General features: G+C 36.0%; 1 protein-coding gene and 1 pseudogene across 1 annotated transcript; one reads left to right on the top strand and one right to left on the bottom strand.

Moving 5' to 3' along the window:
• Nucleotides 1-372: 372 nt before the first annotated feature.
• Nucleotides 373-2533, top strand: LOC106924050 (immunoglobulin superfamily containing leucine-rich repeat protein 2 pseudogene; annotated as a pseudogene).
• A 5501-nt stretch (nucleotides 2534-8034) lies between these two features.
• Nucleotides 8035-17642, bottom strand: LOC106924051 (receptor for retinol uptake stra6-like). The gene is made up of 17 exons (XM_014997543.2): nucleotides 17526-17642; nucleotides 17380-17446; nucleotides 15027-15112; nucleotides 14804-14943; nucleotides 14557-14723; nucleotides 13622-13729; nucleotides 13330-13397; nucleotides 12484-12566; nucleotides 12338-12399; nucleotides 12096-12258; nucleotides 11918-11993; nucleotides 11693-11826; nucleotides 10906-11023; nucleotides 10716-10817; nucleotides 9736-9899; nucleotides 9521-9655; nucleotides 8035-8544 (listed from the first exon to the last, which is right to left on the bottom strand). Exons 1-17 carry the CDS (start codon nucleotides 17621-17623, stop codon nucleotides 8297-8299), a joined length of 2019 nt encoding a protein of 672 aa, XP_014853029.1. The 5' UTR covers nucleotides 17624-17642; the 3' UTR covers nucleotides 8035-8296.
• Nucleotides 17643-21130: the final 3488 nt, after the last annotated feature.

The raw sequence follows: 21130 nt of genomic DNA on the forward strand, positions 1-21130 counted from the left end.
CGTTGGTTGTGCAGGAAGCTCTACTTCTACTTTTCCAAGATGTACAGTTGTATGATTCTGTTTGCAGCCATTTTCACATGCGAGTGTAAACGTTGAGTTCGGGAGCGTGGCCAACAGCTGTTTATGGGGACTTAAAGCGACAGGACACCCTAAAACAAAGCATTAAAACTGACCAGACTAAAGTCTAATTATCTAAGAGTGATTTTGTGCAAAAAATGTAATGAACATGTTTTATTTTTAATATTTCTTATCCATAGAAGTTTATTATGCCTTATTCCTTTAACTTGTACTACCTCACCTTTTATTCCAGTCAGATGTCTCTTACTGGGGAATGATGAATCAGTCTCAATTATTCTCTGCTGATTTACAGGAGCAGAAATGGCAGCAGCAGACATCCTCCGCTTTGCTCTGTGGATCATCACATTCCTCTCGTCCATCCTCTGCTGCCCTGAGTCTTGTACCTGCTCAGATAAATACGGGCGCCACTATGCTGAATGCTCCTACAGAGACTTAGCCAAAGTCCCGGAGGGTTTGCCTCCCAATGTGACTACCGTGAGTCTCTCCGCCAATCTGATCGCCATGATACCACTCGGCAGCTTCGATAACGTCACCCAGGTGACCTCCCTGTGGATGGCCCGCAATGACATCTCCTCCATCGAGGAAGGGAGCCTCGTACCTTTGGTTCATCTTCGTAACTTTGACATTAGCCACAATAAGATGGCGGACTTCCCCTGGGGGGATTTGCTGAACCTGACGGCTCTGGAGATGCTGAAGATGAACCACAACGAGTTGGCCCACCTGCCCAGAGACGCCTTTGCCAACCTCAAAAACCTGAGGTCACTCAGACTTAACAACAACAGGTTCGCGACCATAGCTGAGGGGACGTTTGACAGCTTGGTGTCTTTGTCGCATTTGCAGATTTTTAACAATCCTTTTGTGTGCACCTGCACCTTGGACTGGCTCAGAGACTGGATCTCCACAACCATCGTCTCAGTTTCGGATCAACGCTTGATTACTTGCGCATCTCCCAAGGAACTTAAAGGTGAAGTCATTTCAAAACTGCCAGAGTCCAAGTGTACAAGCCCAAATGTCACAATACTGACTGAACCGCACGTTATCAACATGGTTTTCCATGAGAACTCTGAATTAATTTTGACCTGTGAGTTCAACGGAAACCCAAGACCTCTGGTGGTGTGGAATATTTCCAGCAAAGGCCAAAAACATGAGGTGGTTCTGTCTGTCACTGAGGATGACTCTGCAGAATCTAATGAAGGCTCTGACTCCTTAAAAGTGTTTAACAATGGCACGCTTCTCATTTCAAGCCTGAGACAAGAGGATGATGGGGACTACAGCTGCTCTGCAACAAATGCGTTTGGCAGAGCTGAAGATTCAGTGTCTGTTAAGGTGATTGCAAGTCCAAAACCAACACCAATCAAAGTGATGACCACAGTGCTCACTTCCACTCACACCAACCCAACAGTTCACCCACAAACCAAGAGAAAATCAGTCTTTGGTTCTCTAAATCGTCCAGATTTAGAAAGAAAAGACCCTACAATCCCTCCAACTTCTCACATCAATCCTAAATTTTATGAAGACACAACAAGATACCTGATTCGTTCAAGCAAATGTGGCTTAACTGCAAACACAAAGAACATCTCCAGCCACATCCTGAACGCAAGCCTGGACGATGTAAAGCAGTACACCTTTGACTTTGGTGTCATTGCACTTGGGGTGTCAGAAACAGAGGCAATGGTGCGACTCAATCCTCTACTTATACCCCAAAACAGGAGCCCCAGCCAAGCCAAGAGCTTCCAGAGTGACAGTGAGGAAAACTCCGGCTTTCCGGATGTCCTGGAAAACTTCCAATCAAGCGGTATATATCTTTGCATTGCTACCGACAGCAAACACTCCGCTCTTCAGTGGTCACAGATCAAGGAAGGCGTCAACACCTACATGTTCAGTGGCTTACAACCCGGCACAAACTACTCCCTGTGTCTGACCTACAGAGGGGAGGACTGTGAAGTCCAGGTGCTGTTTGCCACCAGACGGAGGGTACCGAACCTCCTCATCATCATCTCCGTCAGCATCTGCCTGCTCACTGTGTCCACTGTGCCTCTGCTTGGCGCAACGTGCTTCCACCTGGTCTACAAGTACCGCAGTAAGACCTACCGTCTGATCCTGAAGGCCAAAGACCAGTACCACCTGGAGAGGAACCTGAACCTGAGCATGCACGCTCCCGTCAGAGAGTCTCAGAGGAAGATAAACGAGTATGAAGTGGAGACGGAGAGCGTAGACGATGGGGAGAAGGAGGCAGACACAGAGGAAAGCATCGTCACCGAGTCTTTCACTTGCAAGGGAAACGTAGACGACTGTGAGATGGGATCCGAGTACAGCGACAGGCTGCCTTTGGGGGCCGAAGCCGTCAATATTACCAGCAACTACAGATATCCCGATGACTAATCTGCAAACATGTTCTGACCCAAATCAGTCTTATTTCTCATTGGTTTGGTTTATTTTAAGCCCCAAAGAAGTTCTACTCTCCTTCACATTGATCTGACATGGATGAAGGTAGATTTGCTTTAAAGCAGAACCAAAGCTGCTGATGTCTGTAGCAGAACTCAAGCTAGACCCAAACTTCTGAGTGAAAATGGGCCCAAACCTGGGATGCAAATGGTTGATAAATGGGTTATTAGAATCAAATTTGTTTCAATCGATTAACTAATAAGTCCGATTAAACCTTTTGTCAGTGTTGTAGTTTGAATAAAGATGGCCGCGAAGGTATCCCAGAACGGGAAAGAGAAACGGTCCAAGTAGAGTCCGTTATGCGGTTCTGTTTTGAAATATAAACACTCAACAATAGAGTTGATTCTGCTGATGACGGAGCAGCATCAACCGATTTGCTACGAAGGCGAGGAGGATCTGATGACATAAACGTGAGGGAATAATGCAGAAAAATTGCAACATGATAGAAAAAACCATGATGCCAATAAGCATGGTTAATGTTGAGGGTTGTCTAAGTTTAATACTGTAAGAGAGTGTTTCTCAACCCTGGCCCTCAGCGCCCCCTTGCAATGCATGTTTTAGATGTGCCTCTATTCCAGAACAGCTGATTCAAATGACTGCATGATCATCAAGTACTGCAGAAGCCCAGAGATACAATTCAGGTGTGGTAGAAGGGAAACACCTAAAACATGCAGGACAGGGGGCCGGTGAGGACCAGGGTTGAGAAACACTGCTGTAAGAGAACCACAATTTTCTATTTATTCAGTCAGTATTTAACACAGCTGATACAAAAATAGTTCAAATATAGCGATGTGCTTCTTTTTTTTTAAGTTCACCATATTATGAAAAATTTAGCCGGTCGGCCATCTGGAACTCATTATTTAAAAATTTGCATTCCTAGACCAAAATAAACAAGCTGTATGATTTTCAAGATAAATGTTGCACCACAGAATCAAAGCAGTCAATGTCTGTCTTTTTATAATTGATTTGACTGAAATGCTGAAGCCGCTTTCATGTCTGATGAGAAATGATGCAGCCAGAATATCAACAAAGACTCAACAAACAGCTTTAGAGATAATTTCACTGTTGTCTGTAGAAACACTGAAAATCTCCCTCATTTTCTGTTCTTTTAAAAACATTCTGTGTTTTTATGTATATCATGAAAAAAAAAACACTGTCTCTTTAAATGTAATGTCTTTATAAACAAAATTTGTACATGTTTTGTACTCTCTTTGCACAAAACAACATAATATTTATTCTGAGAGGGAAGGGACTGAAAATTCTTCTTTTCAATAATTAAATTTGCAAAAGTATTAATAATATTAAAATGTCGTTTAATGGGTTTTTAGGAGATAGACTGACCAGTAAGGAAATGTGGATTGGAAGAATTTTTTTTTTCTCTTTCTCTCAAATAAAAATATACAGCATGCATACAATATCAGCCTTCCTAAGTCAGCGCCTTATACAAGGTCTTTTTCATCATATTTTTGCTCTATTGGTTCTCTACTTTGACTAGGCCACTCTGATACATCCAAATGCCTTTATCTAAACCATCTCGCTATTGCTTTGATTGTTGTCCTCTCGTCGTTCTCTGGTTGGACAGCCTCATATGCTGACGGAAAACATCCTCAAAGCATGATGCTGCCACTGCCATGTTCTACGGTGTGTTCAGAGTATTCTATGTGATGTGTTGTTTTTCTTATATATGGTATTTTGCTGTGGGTTACACAACATTTAATAAGGTATCAGAGTAAAGAGACTAAAAATAAATTAACATATTTTTAAATATTTAGTTTTAGAATTATGCTCCATTTTATGTTGTTCTGTCACAAAATCTTAACTAAATATGAGTAAAACTGCAAAAACACAAAATCTTACCAATTATTTTTGGTCTAGTTTCTGCTGCAGATATCTTAGTGAAATTGAAATAAGACAAAATAAACTTATAATGTACTTTTCACCAAACATAAGAGCTTTTTCTACATAAATAATTCCTTAATATTATTTCTCTTATAACAAGATTTTACCTGTGTAACAAGTGAAACTAGTAATCAGCTCTCTGGGGTGAGGATGGAAAAAGTGAAAAATGTTTTGGTCTTAGAGTAAATTATAACACTTAAAAAAACAGCTAAATGTGAAAAACATGTAATTTACTGTTGTGATTTTTGTCTCATTAGGGATGGAGCCAAATCTCAGAAACCTAAATTCTGCTGCTTTAAAGGTAATCTCTTTGTCCTGTTTTAATGTCAGGATGTTCTGTGAAAATAAACAAAATAACTGTAAACTTGCTGTTGGTAGAAATGTGTACAAACACTTCAGTATTATCTAATTATGTGTTCTGGGTGCTTCCCCAGTGGGCTGCTGTTTTAGAGGCCCTGCATGCTGCCTGTCTTCAATGTTTTCCACTCAAAATTCAACTTTATTTCTGTGCCTCTTGTCTGTTTAACCCAAGTGATAAAGGAAGTTGTCTGTTTTCATAAATTCCCATTTAACCCTCCATGTGCCTCAATAAAATGTAAAAAGTGGGATAACTAATAGTTGTTCAACTGTTTTTATTGAAATGTGTGGCTGTTTTTTCTGCAAATGCTGGAGAATAAACTATATAAAGACGAAACTTTATATATCTGTGGGCTATTTTGTGAAATTTGAACGTAAGAAAGATGAAAATAATTCTTTAGTTTAACAAACAAAACAGAATTTGAATGATTTTAGTTCAGAGGCAAACAAAGATGGTCAAATTAAAAAAAAATCTTGATAGTCTGCAAATCATCAGAGCACTAATGAGAGTCCAGCTGTTGTAAGCCGTTAGCCTGCGATCGACCTCTCTCTGCTGACACAGATGCTAATATTGATTAGCACCGTCAGCCTGACTGTGGTGAACATCAATATGGAGTTAAAAACTAGCCTCTCAGAGCAGTTAGAGGCACAAAACGTGATCCAGCTGAAGATAAATTTCAGCTTCAGCTTGCTGTTATTCATTTGTCTGTTTGCAGAATTCACATGTTGCACGTTTTTGTACTTCCATTGTGGTCTCTGCTGCTTCTAAAAACAACCCAAGCACTTGAAAAAGAAAGAAAGAAAAACAACCAGACATTTTTTTTGGCATTTGGAAAATGGGCCGTTTCAAAAACCTCCTGCTGTACCGTTACCTAGTAACCTAAGCCACGTTCAGCCCAGTTACCTAGCAACATCAACCACGTCCAGCTCAATTACCTAGCAACCCGAGCTGAGCTCCAGCATGTTTAGACTGTTGACTTACAACAAAACACACAACTTGCTGCATCTTGTTGGTTGGGTAGGAGGCTCTACTTTTGCTTTTCAAAGATATACGGTTGTAGAATTGTAAATGTTGAGTTAAACAGCTTATTTGTATATAAAGTGACAAGAGTCCCTAAAACAGCTCATTCTGACTAAAATCTCATTACCTAAGAATGATTCTGTGGAGAAATTGTAAAGAACATGTTTTGTATAGACCACAGACCAATAACCTGTTCAAGGAAGCATAGCAGGTCACATTTAAATGTGCTGACATTTTAAATGACTGGCAGATGTGGATTCACTGCCTTGCCACGATTACGTGCCGTTTCCAGAACAAAGGTCCTCAACTGTCTCCAGGGGGAAAACAAGAAACTGCCTCAGCATTGCAGCCAATTCTCTCTCCCTGTTTCAACTTCACAGAGTTCAAACCTGATTGATGCTCTCTTCTAGCCAAAGGAGTGGCAGGAGGAGAGAGAAACCAGATCCAGGTAACTTTGAGGTTAATGATGTCTTCACTTTAAACGCAATTCAATTGGGGCAAAATGTTACATTTTCCGATGGTGTAGTTCGCTTTCACACAGCACTGAGTCAAACCAAACAAACCTATTTACCTCAGCAACTCCTCATCTTTTACTAGTAAGACGTATTTTGCAGTAAAATAAACTTTAAACACTTACTTTCTTTTTAGAATGCACATTCCTTCTTCACAAATGTCAATAAAAATGGAGAGGCGTCAGAGTTTAGGGGATGTTGAATTTCTCTTTTGTCCTTGGTAAAAGACCACTTCTCCTGCAAGCGTATTTGTTTTGTTCCATTTACCCAAAATGCCTTGCGCCATCGTCTGCTTCCTGCTTTTAGAGCGACCTCCGGTCCGTTTGGCGTTAACGTTTGCATTCGGTTCGTTTCGACCTGACATAGGTTCACATTTGAGTTCAGTTACGAACAAATCGGACTTTCTAGGCAAACGAGCCAGAGTTTGTTGACACATCTGTGAATATTAAATCCACACTTATTAACTCTGTATGAGTTTACTGACAGACACACGAGGTAAGCTTGTATAAAACACTTCCTAAATCTAAAAAACATATTATTACCACTGTATAATATTCTGTAGAAATTAACATGATAATGTTAAGTCCTATTAGAGTGTAGGATTTTCACAATAACCAATTTCATTTATTTCTTTTTCTGAACAAAAGTGAGGATATCTCACACGTTTGTGGTCTGTAAACAGAAAATATACAAAGAAACTTTTTGTGTGAATTATCGCTTTCAGATAATCAATAAACAAAAACACAGAATTTGCCGTATTTATTCAGCAGTACTGCACCAATGTAATATACAAACGATGCCAACGGCCAAAACACGAACGTTAGCGTTAGCAACATTATGCTAATTGGCTTTTGTACAGTCAAGTCAACAATCATAACTATCAGTGGTTCGACTCACAGACAACACAATACGTATTTAGCACTAAAATAAACTTTAAAACAACACTTACTTTGTTTTATGAACGCACAAACTTCAGTACGTTGGTGTGTTACATCTAAATAGGTCCGGGCGAAAATCAGGCACGTGATGTCAAAGCAACATTAGTAGGAGGCCCTGGTTCCTGTTACGTAAAGTTTAGAGCCTAAAACAGTTTTTACAGCAGATACAGTGACTATAGCATGGTGATTGCACTGATAACATCTTACAACGAGGACCAGACAGAATGAGTAAGGGAATTTGTATAAAATAAAGGCAGTTAGCCCAAAACTTGTTCCTCATTAATTCCTGTGTAACAAAGCTGATTTTATAACCAATGTCTAGCTCTCCATTCAGTGCATTGCAATTTATTTTAATTGGGGGAAACTGCAGACTCTGTTGTATGGGGTGTCGTTTGTAACGTTTCACAGTGAAAAGTTTACTTGGCTTATTTAACCTGTCAGAGGAGAAAATATGTTCATATTCATATTTTCACTATGACATTCATGCATTTATAAATGTCAAAGCTCCTAACTAAATATTTAATTAACAATCTAAATATTTAGTTTGGAATATTATATATTATTATTGTTTGCTAAACATTCAAATTAAATATTTAGTTCCAAATTAAATGTTTAGTACAGGAAATAAATATTTTTATTGAGTTAGAAACTAAATACTAAGTTAGAAAAATAAATATTTATTTGTGAACTAAATATTTTGCTTGTAAGTAAAATATTTAGCTTCAAATTAAATATTTATTTTAGTTTGAAAATTAAATCTTTAGTTTGGAAATGTAATGTTTTGTTGGAAAATAAATATTTAGTTTAAGAACTAAATATTAAATTGAGCTCTAAATTAAATATTTATTTGATAACTAAACATTTAATTTAGTGAATTAAATGTTTAATTTTGAACTCTGATATCAGTAAAATGTCTAACTTGGTGAAAATATACCGGAAAATGATCCCAGCCAAACTTTTTTCTTCATGACAGGTTAAATAAACCAAACTCTTGCTGTTCATTTTTTACTGTGTAACTTTGCAAACTGTTGCACATGCTAGCGCTCTCATTCAGTTTCATCTTGACTCGACGCGCCCTCAGAGGATGGGGCGGCCTCGGCTTCCGCCTTTTCCGCCTCCTTCTTGGAGCTGCGGTTGGGCGTGCCGTTCGGGACGCTCTCGGACGTCTGCAGGGTCTGGAAGTGTTTCCTGGAGCCCAGCAGGGACGGGTTGTTCACCAGCGTGTACAGCAGCTGCCAGCGAGTGCGAATCCTCTGACCGCTGGCCGCCTTGTTGGGTCGGTTCTCAGGGGCTCCTGAAAGCACCAAGGGGGAGCTGGTCAGGTCAAAACGTTTTGACGTACAGGTCAAAACTTTATAGACTTTTTCTCTGGGACATTAGTGCAAAATAGCTCCTCATTTAGTTCATTGTGCAAATTTAATAGGCAACTATGGTGGCAAACGGCCAAACGCTGCAAAAACACATGAATAACAGAAAATCCAAAACACACAAACACCAATCCAACAGAAAAATACTGCAAAAAAATTATACAATCACAAAAATGCAAGCTAAAAACTAAATGTTTTTTTAATAAAAAACATTTATCAAAACATATAATAGTTTTGATTAGCAGAATAAAGATGTAATTTTAACAGAAGAATATTTTTAAATTACAAGAAAGTCGTTTCAATAGGAAAAAAGCTTCTAGTTACTGAGATCAGTGCAAGTGGTTCTTTCGAAATAGACACAATTCTAATTTCATAAAATAAAGTTGTACCTTCATCTTATGAAGTTTAACTACATAAAATAAACTTATACTTAATTTTATGTAGTATAACTTCATAACATTTTACTTCATAACTTTATGAAGTATAACTTTAGCTCCAAATTAAATATTTATTTTGTAACTAAATATTTAGTTCCCAAATAAAAAGAAATATAGATTTTGTTGTGAAGGAGTTTTTATAAAATTATTACTTCATTCTCCTGATAGTGTGACTTTTATTCTCACTTTGTTTTGATTTTACCGTAAAATGATTGTGGTCTCATATTATAATGACTGATTTATTGAAATATTATAATATAAAAAATTAAAAATTATAGTTTGAAAGTTAAAGTTAACCTGATTCCTAAATAAATAGAAACTGTAAATAATGTTTGTCAAACAAGATGGCTGCCTTAGGTATGATGATGTCACTCTGAACAACAAAAATCCAAGGAGAGAATCGGTGGGAAAAAATCCAGATTTTCCAAATCTTCCATTAGTCGTTTGTAGCTCAGCGTCTTCCTACCTTCTTCTGCGTCTCGTGTTTTCTGTCCTCTGCCGACCTCAACCATCATGTCCAGCAGGAGTCCGCAGAACGCCTTCAGCACCGGGTGGGACTGACTCACCTCCACCTTCAGGAACTGGGTGTAGTATCTGTAGGCTGGGTGGCGTCAAAAAAAACAAAAACCTCCAGATCAAAGCTTTAAAAAAATCCAAATATTAGAGTTTGAATGTGTCTACCTGGATCGTAGGACTCTGCGGTGCGATGGAGGAGACTGATGTCAATCCGACCGAAGTGGACGATGTTGAACAAGGCCGTTATCACAATTCTCCAAATACCGACAATCAGACCCACAACGACGTTCACCACAAACAGCAGGTAGGTCAGGAGGAAGAGGCTCTCTCTGAAATTCACCAAAACATTTATTTATTTTTTCAATTAATTGGTATATAGGTTTTTTTATTCATTCTCTGAAATCCTGCTGAGAAAATTGGTACCAGTTAGTTTTGATTTGAGGAAATTCAAAAATAGGTGGCAAAAATTTTGCTGAATATTTTGCTAATTGTGCAACATTGTTTTGAATCTTGCTGAGAAAATTGGCAGAATTTTTGCCAAACGTTTTGCAGAAATTTGGCAAAAGTTTTATTTATTTATTTTTTTGCTAAAACTGCAAAATTATTTTGAGTCCTCTTGAGAAAATAACATATTTTTGAATTAATGAAATTCTAAAATAGGTGGAAAAATTGGACTAAATTAATAATTTTGAGAGAAAACAAACCCGAGTGAGATTCCTCAAGGCGCCATTTTCAGACAGTTTATTAAATATCTAAATGCTCTCCCAGGTTTAGCACTTTAAAACATATATTTGAATAAATGCTATTTATAATTATAAGGTTTTCTTATAATAACCAATATTATCTTTTAGAAGCTTATCAGCTTTTAGATGTTTATTTTTTACATAATATTGTATTGACTGCTTTTTTCTTTGCAAATAATGCATTATTTCTAAGTAAATCTCATAATATGAGTCTTAATGTGTACAAAAAAACTTGTCTTGTTTTTTTAACATTATTACAAAATTAAAGGCTTAATTTCATAAAGTTTATTGAAAAATTCAATATGTTTGCTATGATTTGCAGATTGTTTTGTTAACTTAATAAATTGTTTCTAAATCTTTATAATAACTATACATGCATTAAGCAGAACCCAGCAAACAAACCTGTTTTTTAAATCTCTAGTACCAGAATCCTTTTTAACAAAGAAAAACTGAGCAGTCACATGTTGAAGCACTGTCACCAGAATGACTGTCACCCAAACCGGCCTGAAAAATCACCAGAATGAAAAATGTATCAGTAAATTTATCTTCTGATCCAGTTTAAAATGGAAAGATCTTAGTGATGCACACTCACCATGATTTCCCAGCAACTTCAAAAACGATAATGTTGCGGCCATAAAAAACAGGGATGATGATTAAAAACACCAGAAATAAGAAGCAGATGAAAAACACCAGGGTCTGGATAGCCATTCCTGCCAACACGACAGAAATTAAAATCAACTTCAATTTTCAGAAACACATTGCAATATGTCACTTTTATTTTATAAATATTTACAAGGAAGGAAGAGAGAGATTGAATAAATGCATAGTGGTGATATATTTTAAATAAACTGCAGTTGGACACAGTTGTGAAGGAGTAGAACTCATTTTCATAGAAAGCCATTAATAATCTAAATAAATTGTATAAAACTGCAGAACTAAGCAAAGGTGGTTGCTAGCAATGCAGCTGCACTTTGTTTATGTTGAAGAACAGAATACATACATATAAACATGATTTTATTTACTAGATGTGAAATAATTTAATTCAAAGTACAGCTATAACATTAACAGATGCAAGTTAAGGAAGCTAACATTGCTAGCATTGATGCTAATACCACTAGTAGAAGTGTACAATAACATTAGCATAAAACCATAAAAAGAAGTCTAGAGTGTCTAGGAAAAGGTAAACAGATAAAGTAAATAAACCAACATGAATTAAATAATATATATTTATATTTCCTACATTAATTTCAGCTTGAGGACATTGTTTATTATTGACATGTTGTTGTTTAAGGTTAAACGGATTATGTGCCAGAATTATGCTTCAATTAGTTCAAATATGTTCTGTTTTCCTAATTTATTTGATAATATTTAATAATCACCGAGGCAAACGATCGCAGCTTGATATCCGGTTAAACCCATCCAGCAGAAAACTCCAGATCTGGACGGACTGATGGTCTTCTGGGTGTTGTAGTTCTTATACGCGTCTCCTTTATACAGTCCTTTCAGGTTCGATCTGAGATTAAGTTAAAGATGAATAACATTCAGATATGAAACTATGGCATGTTATGAGCTGAAAATGTTTCCAAAGAGAAATATTTTTCTACCTGTGAAGAACCATGGACCTCATTAGCATTACGAGACTGACCAAACAAGACAGCGTCATGGCACAGAGGTAGCACACTGTCACAAAGAGACACAAAACAAAACTCTTGTTTTAAAAAGCTAGACTTAGAAGTTTTTTGAAAATACAACATAATAATAATAATAATTTTCTCCGCCAACCTTCCAGCAACCAGGTGTAGAAAGTCACGATTCTGACGACCTCCATCCTGTCGTCGGACAGAATAATCCCAAATCCCAGCAACAGGAAGGCGATGTTTTCATCTATTCCTGCGCGGACGATGTGTAGAGTTGGAACCACCAAGACAACCAACAGCAGTGCAGTCTATGAAGAGAAAAACACAAACACTTCCTCATATGTTCACCAACTAAACGGGCAGAAAGGTTAAATCATAGAGGCGTACGTGATAGATGGCCACGCAGGTAACAAAGGACAACACAGCCAGCTTCACTGGGAACTGGAACACTGGAGGTAAAACAGAAAATTATTATTGGATCTTAAAGTTTATGGTGTTAAATAAAATATCTGTATCAGTGTGAATAATCTCACCTTTTTCAGGTAAATAAATGTAACTCTTTGGCACCTCCAGTATTCTCTCCACCAGTGACGGTTTGTCTGTTTCTGAGGAGCTGCTGTACATTATTAACATTTAGTAATTTCACTGATCTCACCAAGTATTTTTGGTCTAGTTTCTAATGCAAATATCACAGTATGGAGGACCAATGCTGACATAATTAAAAATAAAAGCAGAAATGCATTTATTTTTGTTATTTTGGATATTAATACCTCTAATCTATTTTATAGATTCCTTATATAAGCACAAATGTATGTATAAGGAAAAGGAGAAACAATTTTTGTATGAAAAAAAGAAAAAACAAAAAGCATATATTTCTGCTTTTATTTTTAAGTATGTCAGTTTTGGTCCTCCATATATTACATTTGTAATAAGAAAAATTACAACTGTACAACAAGACACAGGAGCTTGTTTTAGGTAAATAATTCCTTTATCTTGATGAAAAATTACCAGCTATAAGTGACATAATCTCCCAGTGGAACAAAACATTTTTCCAATATTACAAGTTATTATGTTTGTTCCAGAATTAAGGAATTATTATTAGTCCTGCTGAAAAGTTAATTGTAAGTTAGTTTTGTCTTTTTTCAAGTATACTAAGATATCAGCAGCAGCAGAAACTAGGCAAAAATACATACAAAGTTTTTATCCTGAAATAAATGTGCAGCTATTTATTAAAATATATTTTAAACTGTGAAAACTTAAAATCTTTATGACATAGTGGGACATCATGCAACCAAAATACTGAACATTTGATCTTTTGTGTTTTCTTCAGATGTTTTATTAAACCCATCAAACTAAGTCTCAGTTTTTTCTCCACTCACCAAACGGTTGAGGACTTTTTCTTGAGGAGTAACTTGACATAGTCGGTGTAGTAGCTGCTGTCAAGATCCTACAAGCAAGACCAGTTTGTTGTGACATCAGTTTTTACCCTTCTGATCAATATTTTTATTCTTTTTTAATATAGCGGCAATTCTTCCTTCTTACTTTGCAGCAGCTATGATCTAACAGACATGTGTTCAAACTGATGTGGTTTCACACATTTATAGTAAATAAAATCCTGTATTTCTCATCTTTACAAGAAAAACTTAATTACTAATAAATCTGAATCCTCACCTCGTCGGTCTTTGGTCCTTTCACAAACAGCACAGGAAACTGAACACAGAGATACGCCAGGCAGGCCAGCTGGGGCAGACTGGCAAGGAGGGCGTAGTGCTTATAGATCTGCAAAATTAAAAGAAACAAACATATTTCTAACTAAATATTCACCACAAATTCTTCTCAAGGCTACGGAAAAAGATTAAGGCCACTATTTTTTTTAAAAGTCTGAATTCTTTTCTCAGAATTCGGAATTTAATCTTATGAAATAAAAAATCAGTGTCCTGAAATTAAAGTCAAAATGCTGAGAAAATAGTCAGAATTGAGAGAAAATGTCAGTGTTTCTTCAGTGGCACTAATCATCTTCTGCAGTACGACGGCATATTTGGGAAGAAAAATTAAGACGAGTAAAGTTCTGCCAAAAACGTAAGAATTTTTTTAAAAAATTGTCACGTTGAAAATTTCCTAAAAAAAAAAACAGAACTCAGGAATATTTAAATTAATTTTAGAAATTTGTGAGAGAAAAAACACAGAAACTTCTAGAGTTTCAAAAGTAGAAAAAGTTCCTTTTTTAAAACTTAGAAATTTTGATGTTTTTTTTTTTCTTTAGAATATTTCTGAGAATAATCTAAAAATGTCCAAGTGTTTTCCAAAAAGTGACTCTTCCTTTTTTATGTACAATGGCCTCAATATGCTGTTGTAGAACAGAGTGGTGTTTGATGCAAAATGCACTTTACGCAGTTCTTGTCATAAGTGAAATAATCTGCCAGTAGAGCGATAACTTCATCAATATTGAGGAATTATTATTAAAACAAGCTCTTATATCCTACTGAAAGTAGGTGTACTAAGATATTTTCACTAGAAACTAGACCAACATTAATTGGTAATATTTTATTTTTGCAGTGCATAGGACCCTCCTAAACATGAGGGTTGTGTATTATGGGTTGCTTCACCTCTGGCGTCTTTGGACAGTCAAACTTCTGCCATACCAGGACCCCAAAGTGAGTAAAGGACAGCAGCGTCCCAAACACGTAACTCGCGTTGCGCTGCAGCGTGCCGCAGACCAGCAGAGGATAGTACAGGACCGGATAGTAGAAGATGGCAATTATCTTCATGTACTCTGCAAAAAAAATGTCATTGAGTTCTGCTTTGTGTGATTTAAATGATGAAAAATGTAGTTTCTGTCTGATCTGACGACACCTTTGATGTTTGCCGGCGTGTCTTTGATGAAGGGCAGCGGATCCGGGGCGATCATCAGCATGGCCAGCTTACTGAAGACCAGACCAAACACAGCCATGACCAGGCCCTTCTGCTGGGTCTGGTCCAGGAAGTTGGCTGGACTAAAGCAAAAACATGCACAGAACTGTTACACAATCTTAACCTTAAAAAACAGCTAATTTATTCCATATGTTCTTATATTCACCTGAAAATGCTGGATGAACCTCGTGCGAACCCCTGGCACAGTTTGTTTTTCCGGGTGAGAGCTGCCAGGATTAGCATCATCACAAACTAAAGGCAAAGAGGAAAACATGCCACATTATTGTGATATAAAAACTGTATTTAATTCCACGTCATGCGCAGAAATAAAGAGATTTATTTCCAAATAAAAATCTGAAAACTGGCTTCGATAGTTCGTTTTTATGGGCAGGTGTGAACCGCTCCAAAAGCAGGAAGTGCGTAAATACAACCAAAACAAACATGTCAACTTTGCGCTAGCATTAGGAATAGCTCTTGGTTTTTATCAAAGACAAAAGAAAAATCCTACAATCACTAATTTGAAGCTGCTACATTTTTGTTTAAATTTTGTGAAGAAGGAAGTTGTGTTCCGCATATGGTGTTCCGTGTCTTTTTCTGAGGTTTTTCTTCAGTGGTTCTTGGTGCAGCGCCCCCACAGGCGAGGGGGGGAACAGGTTTTTAAATTAGATTGAATCATTTCACTGAGTGCAGTGAGAAAGAGAACCGCAGCAGCTGAAAATGTAACAAATGTTGCAGCTTTGGTCCCATATCGAACCGAGTCTACCAGACCAACAGGAGGGAGGAAAACATCCGGCTCGTTGTTCTGTGGGTAGGCAATCGTTTTGCCCATCTTTGAAGATATTTGTTAACCTCTAATGGTTTTTCTTGTGTCTTTTATTGAGTTTCATCCATTTCCCAGTTTCCTCCATGTTTCAGGATCGGAACTGTGTTTGGTATTAGGTTTCCTCTTTAGCATTTTGTATTTAATCAAATATTTCAATTCTAGTCTCATTCAACCAGATCACCTTCCTCCAAATGTCTGTGAGATATTTAATGCTTTCATAACCTAATCCTAGTTTAAACTTCTCCAGAACTGTCTTCCTGTCTGATGTGTTTATTGGTGTCGGTGATGTTTGCTCATTATTGCTCTCTCAAACCTCTGAGGCCTTTACTGAGCAGCCAATTAGGCAATTCCTGAAGGTAACTGGTAGTGCAAACATTTGTTTTTGTTGTAACAGGGTAAAGGTTGCTTAATACAAAGGTATGCTCTGCTTTTTAGACTCTTATTTGTACATAATTTCATATCACTGTCCTTCAACTTCACGATTATGCACTAATTTGTGGCTGCATGACAAATAATGAACCTTGACTGAAAGAGAAAGTTTGCTTTGGAGAAAAAAAACCTTTTCAGGCCAAAGTGTCTCATTATGTCTGGAGAGTAGAAAAACTCCTTCTGCAGAAGTTTACATCAATTACTGAGAAAAAAACAAGGTCAGGTCTGTAGAACAAAATGTTATCTGACCGAGTTTTTAAATGATTCACTTGTAAACAAATGCAGTCAAAGAACAAGAATCATTATAAACTAAAAGGTTTGACTCACAAAGTTTTACAGCAAAAATGCTATCAGGGCTGAAACGATTGTGAGATTAATTGTGATCAACTAATTTAACGATCGATGAATTGTTAACAGGAGCGTACAGACTCAAAACAAAAACCAATTCCTGTAAGAACAAGACACTCATAATAACAATTAAGAGAAAAACTATACAAAAAACATGTACAATTTGAATTTAAGATGGAAAACAAACTCCTAAAGTTGTATGTTCAAAATGTTGTAAGTACTGCTGAAAGGATTAATCGGATTAATCACGATCAACTAATTTAATGATTGATTAATTGCTAACAGATACAGATAAAAAAGAACTAATTGCTGCAAAAACATCATAATCAGACTAGCAATTAAGCCAAAATATACAAAATATATACATGATGCATTTAAGATGATTAAAAAAAAAATCCTAAAGTTTTACATCCAAAATGATGTGATATGGGCTGAAACAGTTAATCAGATTAATTGTGATCAACTAATTTTGACATCCAATTATTCATTGCTTAACCCAAACTATAACAATCAAATCAGTACTACACTGTTCTGATGTTGATTCAAGCAGAAAGGATGAGTTTTTTACATGTTAGAGGCATCCTTTGCTATTAAATGATAAAGCGTTCACTAAAACAATGCTGTTGTTACATTTTAGACAATAAAATGTTTTTATTCTTTAATTTTTTAAAAGTGTATTTCTATACTGCTTTGCAAAGTCATAAATAAAATATATGCCATGTTTTATCTGATTAATCGATTAATCGTCACAATGATAGATTAATCAATAACTAAAATAATCATTAATTGAATTTCCAGTTAAAAGGGTAAAGCTAAACCTCTCTACATCAGCTCAAATATAATAAAATTGCTTTACATTAATTAGCAGTTTCTGTCCAGTTCCCCTTAACTTGTATTAATGTTTCCTGCATGTACTTACAGATATTGACAGGATGCATATGTGGAAGTATTTCTCATCTGCAGTCGGGTCACAAGGTAAAATGACTCTGAGAGAAAAGGGGGGATTACATTATAAACAGCAAATGTCTGAAAATATTAACTGTGCCTCAAAGTTTTCCTCCTCACTCCTTCGGGGGTTTGGTCGGCTCTGGGTTGGAGTACCAGTCGGCGTAGTCGTAGTAGGAATACTGAAAAGGCTCGACTTCCGGCTTGCTCTGGTTCATCTCGGCTGTTTGACTGGAAGCAAACAGGAGAAGAGTGGAAAACGAAGATTTTTTCCCCTCAGAACAAACCCTGCTGGTGAGAAACGTGCCTGAGAAAAGTTTGGCTTGTGCGCCTGATACAACCCAGTGCGACTAGGAGATCAATGCAACAGATTAACAGCAGGAAGAAAGGGAGGGCAAAACAAGCAAGATTTAAATTAACAGAAACAGAGAAGAAGAAGAAAAAATATTTTCATTTGTTTTCTCTGAAATACCTCAAATACCAGTCACTTAGCTAAGTACTGATTATTTTAAAGTGCAAAATAACAAATTTTAGCTTTAGGACAAAAGTTTCTACTTGGGAAAATACAATAAAACTACTTGTCACTTTTCAAACAAACTAATGTTTTTATAATTAATCATAAAACTTTCATCAAAGGAGCTGAGAACTAAAAATAATTCAGTTTATTTACATCAGATATTTACATCCATTATATATTTCTAAACTCTTCCTGTTTTGGGTTGGTTGGGATTAAAAAATGTATGTCAAATTACTAAATGTCAGAATAATGATGGTATTTTTTATTTATTCCTCTTTCAAAAATAACAATTATTTCAGTAATCGATTATTCTGTTGATTATTCTCATCACTAATCAAATAAAAAATTACACATTTTGTAGAATTTTCATCCAACTTTAACCTTTTCATACAATTTTATGAATACAGTAAAAGAAAAAAAACAAATAATTCAATTCCTTTTTAAAATAAAAATAAACATTTTATTGCCTAAAATGGAATAATACAAGATTATTTTAGTGAATTTGAAACAGGTTTTGGGAAGAACATATTTATCTTTTTTATCTAACTGTTTTGTTTAGTTATGGTTTACTTACTGCTCTAAATATGTTGGCGGGGGGTTTCAGCTAATTACCTCTTTTCCGACTGTCTTCTCTAGGTTAACGATTAATTCATTACTGAAGTAGTTGACTATTATTTTAACAATCGATTTATCAAGATTGATCACAAATAATCATTTCAGCTCTATTTAAGTGCGAAGATTATTTTTTTAAAAGATGATATTGTTGTTTTAAAACCTCTTGTGGGTGATTTCTACTTGTGTTTAAAGGCAACAACTCAAATACACTATTTCTATTTATCATTAACCGCTCCAAATACAGAAACTACAGCGCAGGGCATTCTGGGTAAATACAACCAGAACAAACGAGCTAAGCTAGCGCGGCGCTAGCGGGAGAAATGACTCGTGGTCTTTCACCAAAGAAAAAAGAGAAATTCCACAACCGCTAAAATCCGATGTCACTCCGTTTGTGTTAAAATTTTTTTGAAGAAGGTAGTTTTTGTTATATGTCTTCTTCATTGGTTTTCCTGTCGTTTCCTTCAGTGATTCTTGGTGCAGCGCCCCCAGATGCGAGAAGGGGAACGGGTAGGGATACCCTAACATCTACCAGTAATTTCAGAGATAAATGGATCATTTAAACTGATTCCGTGTATACCGATGAATGAATAAAAGATTGTTCTTCATTTGATTCCATTTATTTTATATGTATGTGAAATGCAACATTATTATTATTCATTCTTTTGTTTGTTTTCATCTTGAAACACCAGATTGAGTAATTTCTTGTCCGGATGATGTTGTTATGCCATGCAGGTTTTTCTGCAACTCGGCAGCAAAAAATATTTGCTTACTGCCTGTTGCTTAAGAAACTAATCCTATAATAAGGTGAAAACCCCTTATTAAATAAAGGGAGGCTTTGTCTGAGTCAAGCTGAGGAAAGGTCAAAATTAGAGCACGGACACGTGAGTTACAGCTTTTCTTCAGTTAAACTTTCTGAAAAAAAAAAAAAAAAACAGACTCTGAAAGAAATTATACAGCAAAAACAGACAATCACACCAAGTAATTTTGCTCTAGTTTCCAGTGTGAATATCTTAGTACACTTTAAGCAACACAAAAATAATTTACAAGTAGTTTTTCAGCAACCGGCAGGAGCTTGTTTGAAGTAAATAATTCGTTCAAATCTCAGAAAAACTTCTAGTTCCACTGGCAGATTATTTCACTTGTAACATGAATGTTTTTCCATGTTATAAGTGAAATAATCTGCCTGTCACACTGATACTTTTTTCCATATATTAAGAAATTATTGACTTAAAACAAGCTCTTATATCTTGCTGAAAAGTTACTTGTAAGTTAGTTTTATCTGATTTCAAGATATTACCTCTAGTAACTAGTTTTTGTGTTTTTGCATTGTAAAGTTAGAGGAGCTATGTGGGAGATTTTGGTGCTTTATAACAACAAACCTTTAAAAAAGAGTTTTATGCCTCCCAGTCTCAGTGCATGAGCTCATTCATGTGACCAATCAGTTTTTAATCACGTGCTAGGGGATTTCTGACACTCGGCTGCAACTATTTCAATAAAAAAACAGCTGCAGTTTATCCACTGGAGGCAACTTCCTGTCCTGAATTAGATTTTAATTACACCTTTGGACTCATTAACTGCAAATTTTTCATTTATGCTTTTGAGTTTCAGATTTCAGCTCTCAGCTCTGAGTTGAAAACATGTTTGTTCTCATATCTGAATGTCTCATTCTGTTTGAAGAAGAAGAAGAAGGAAAAGTGAGTGGCGGTTCTTATCAAGCTGACATTTAGCTGAAGTATGTCAGCCGTCACTTCAGTCACTTTGCAACCAGGCTGTTTCTGTAGGACATGATATGAAATTAAAATTCACTCTTTTCAAGTTTAAACTACTGCAAACCACAGTGAAAAGGATTCTCACTCATTTTAAAGGTTATGTATTTAAAACGACAAATAAATATACAAATATTTATCCATGTATGTATTTTAAAAATTATTTAATTGATTTTAAAGTTGTTATAATTTAGTTTAGTGGAAGAATTTCAGACCATTTTGTCACATATAGGCTGCTTTCAAATTTTCAAATTAATTAACCTTCCAAAATGTGTCCATTGTTGGAAGTCTTAAATTGAGCATGTTGGAATACACTGCAAAACACAAAATATTACTACATAACATTACAAATTACTACCTAATATTTTTTGTCTTTTAGTCTAAATATCTTAGTACACTTGAAATGAGACAAAACTAACTTACAGGTAACTTTTCAGAAAGATATGTTAGCTTGTTTTAAGTTAATAATGCTTTAATATTGATTTTTTTTTTTTTTCAAAGTATTAGTTACATTGGCAGATTATTTCACTTGCAACATGTGGAAAATGTCCTATCTGGTGGGGTATCTGTAGTACTGTGGGCCATTTTTCTCTTCCAAAGTCCTTAATATGCATGCATCTTTGAAGACAATAAAGAACCAAAACACAACATCAAAGCAAAAAAGAAAAGAGACCAGAAAAGAAAATGTTTAAGGAAAAAGCTGGGAATGTTTTGGATGTAATTGTCCAATAAGTCAGAGACGTAGTAACTTTCAGTTTGAATATTGTTAGTAGGACTTGGAAAATGACTTCTGTTTCTTCTCTAAACGCCTGTCATCCATAATGAAC

The sequence above is a fragment of the Poecilia mexicana genome, unplaced genomic scaffold (assembly GCF_051168715.1).
Source record: "Poecilia mexicana isolate PSO_F unplaced genomic scaffold, ASM5116871v1 scaffold_3, whole genome shotgun sequence".
Classification (NCBI taxonomy): Eukaryota; Metazoa; Chordata; class Actinopteri; order Cyprinodontiformes; family Poeciliidae; genus Poecilia; species Poecilia mexicana.

Coding starts and splice junctions, on each gene's coding strand:
- LOC106924051 (XM_014997543.2), bottom strand. CDS start 17,623: ATGAACCAGAGCAAGCCGGAAGTCGAGCCTTTTCAGTATTCCTACTAC. Junction 12,567..13,329: donor AAAAAGTCCTCAACCGTTTG/GTGAGTGGAGAA, acceptor AATAATGTACAG/CAGCTCCTCAGAAACAGACA. Junction 11,827..11,917: donor AGGTCCATGGTTCTTCACAG/GTAGAAAAATAT, acceptor ACTTAATCTCAG/ATCGAACCTGAAAGGACTGT.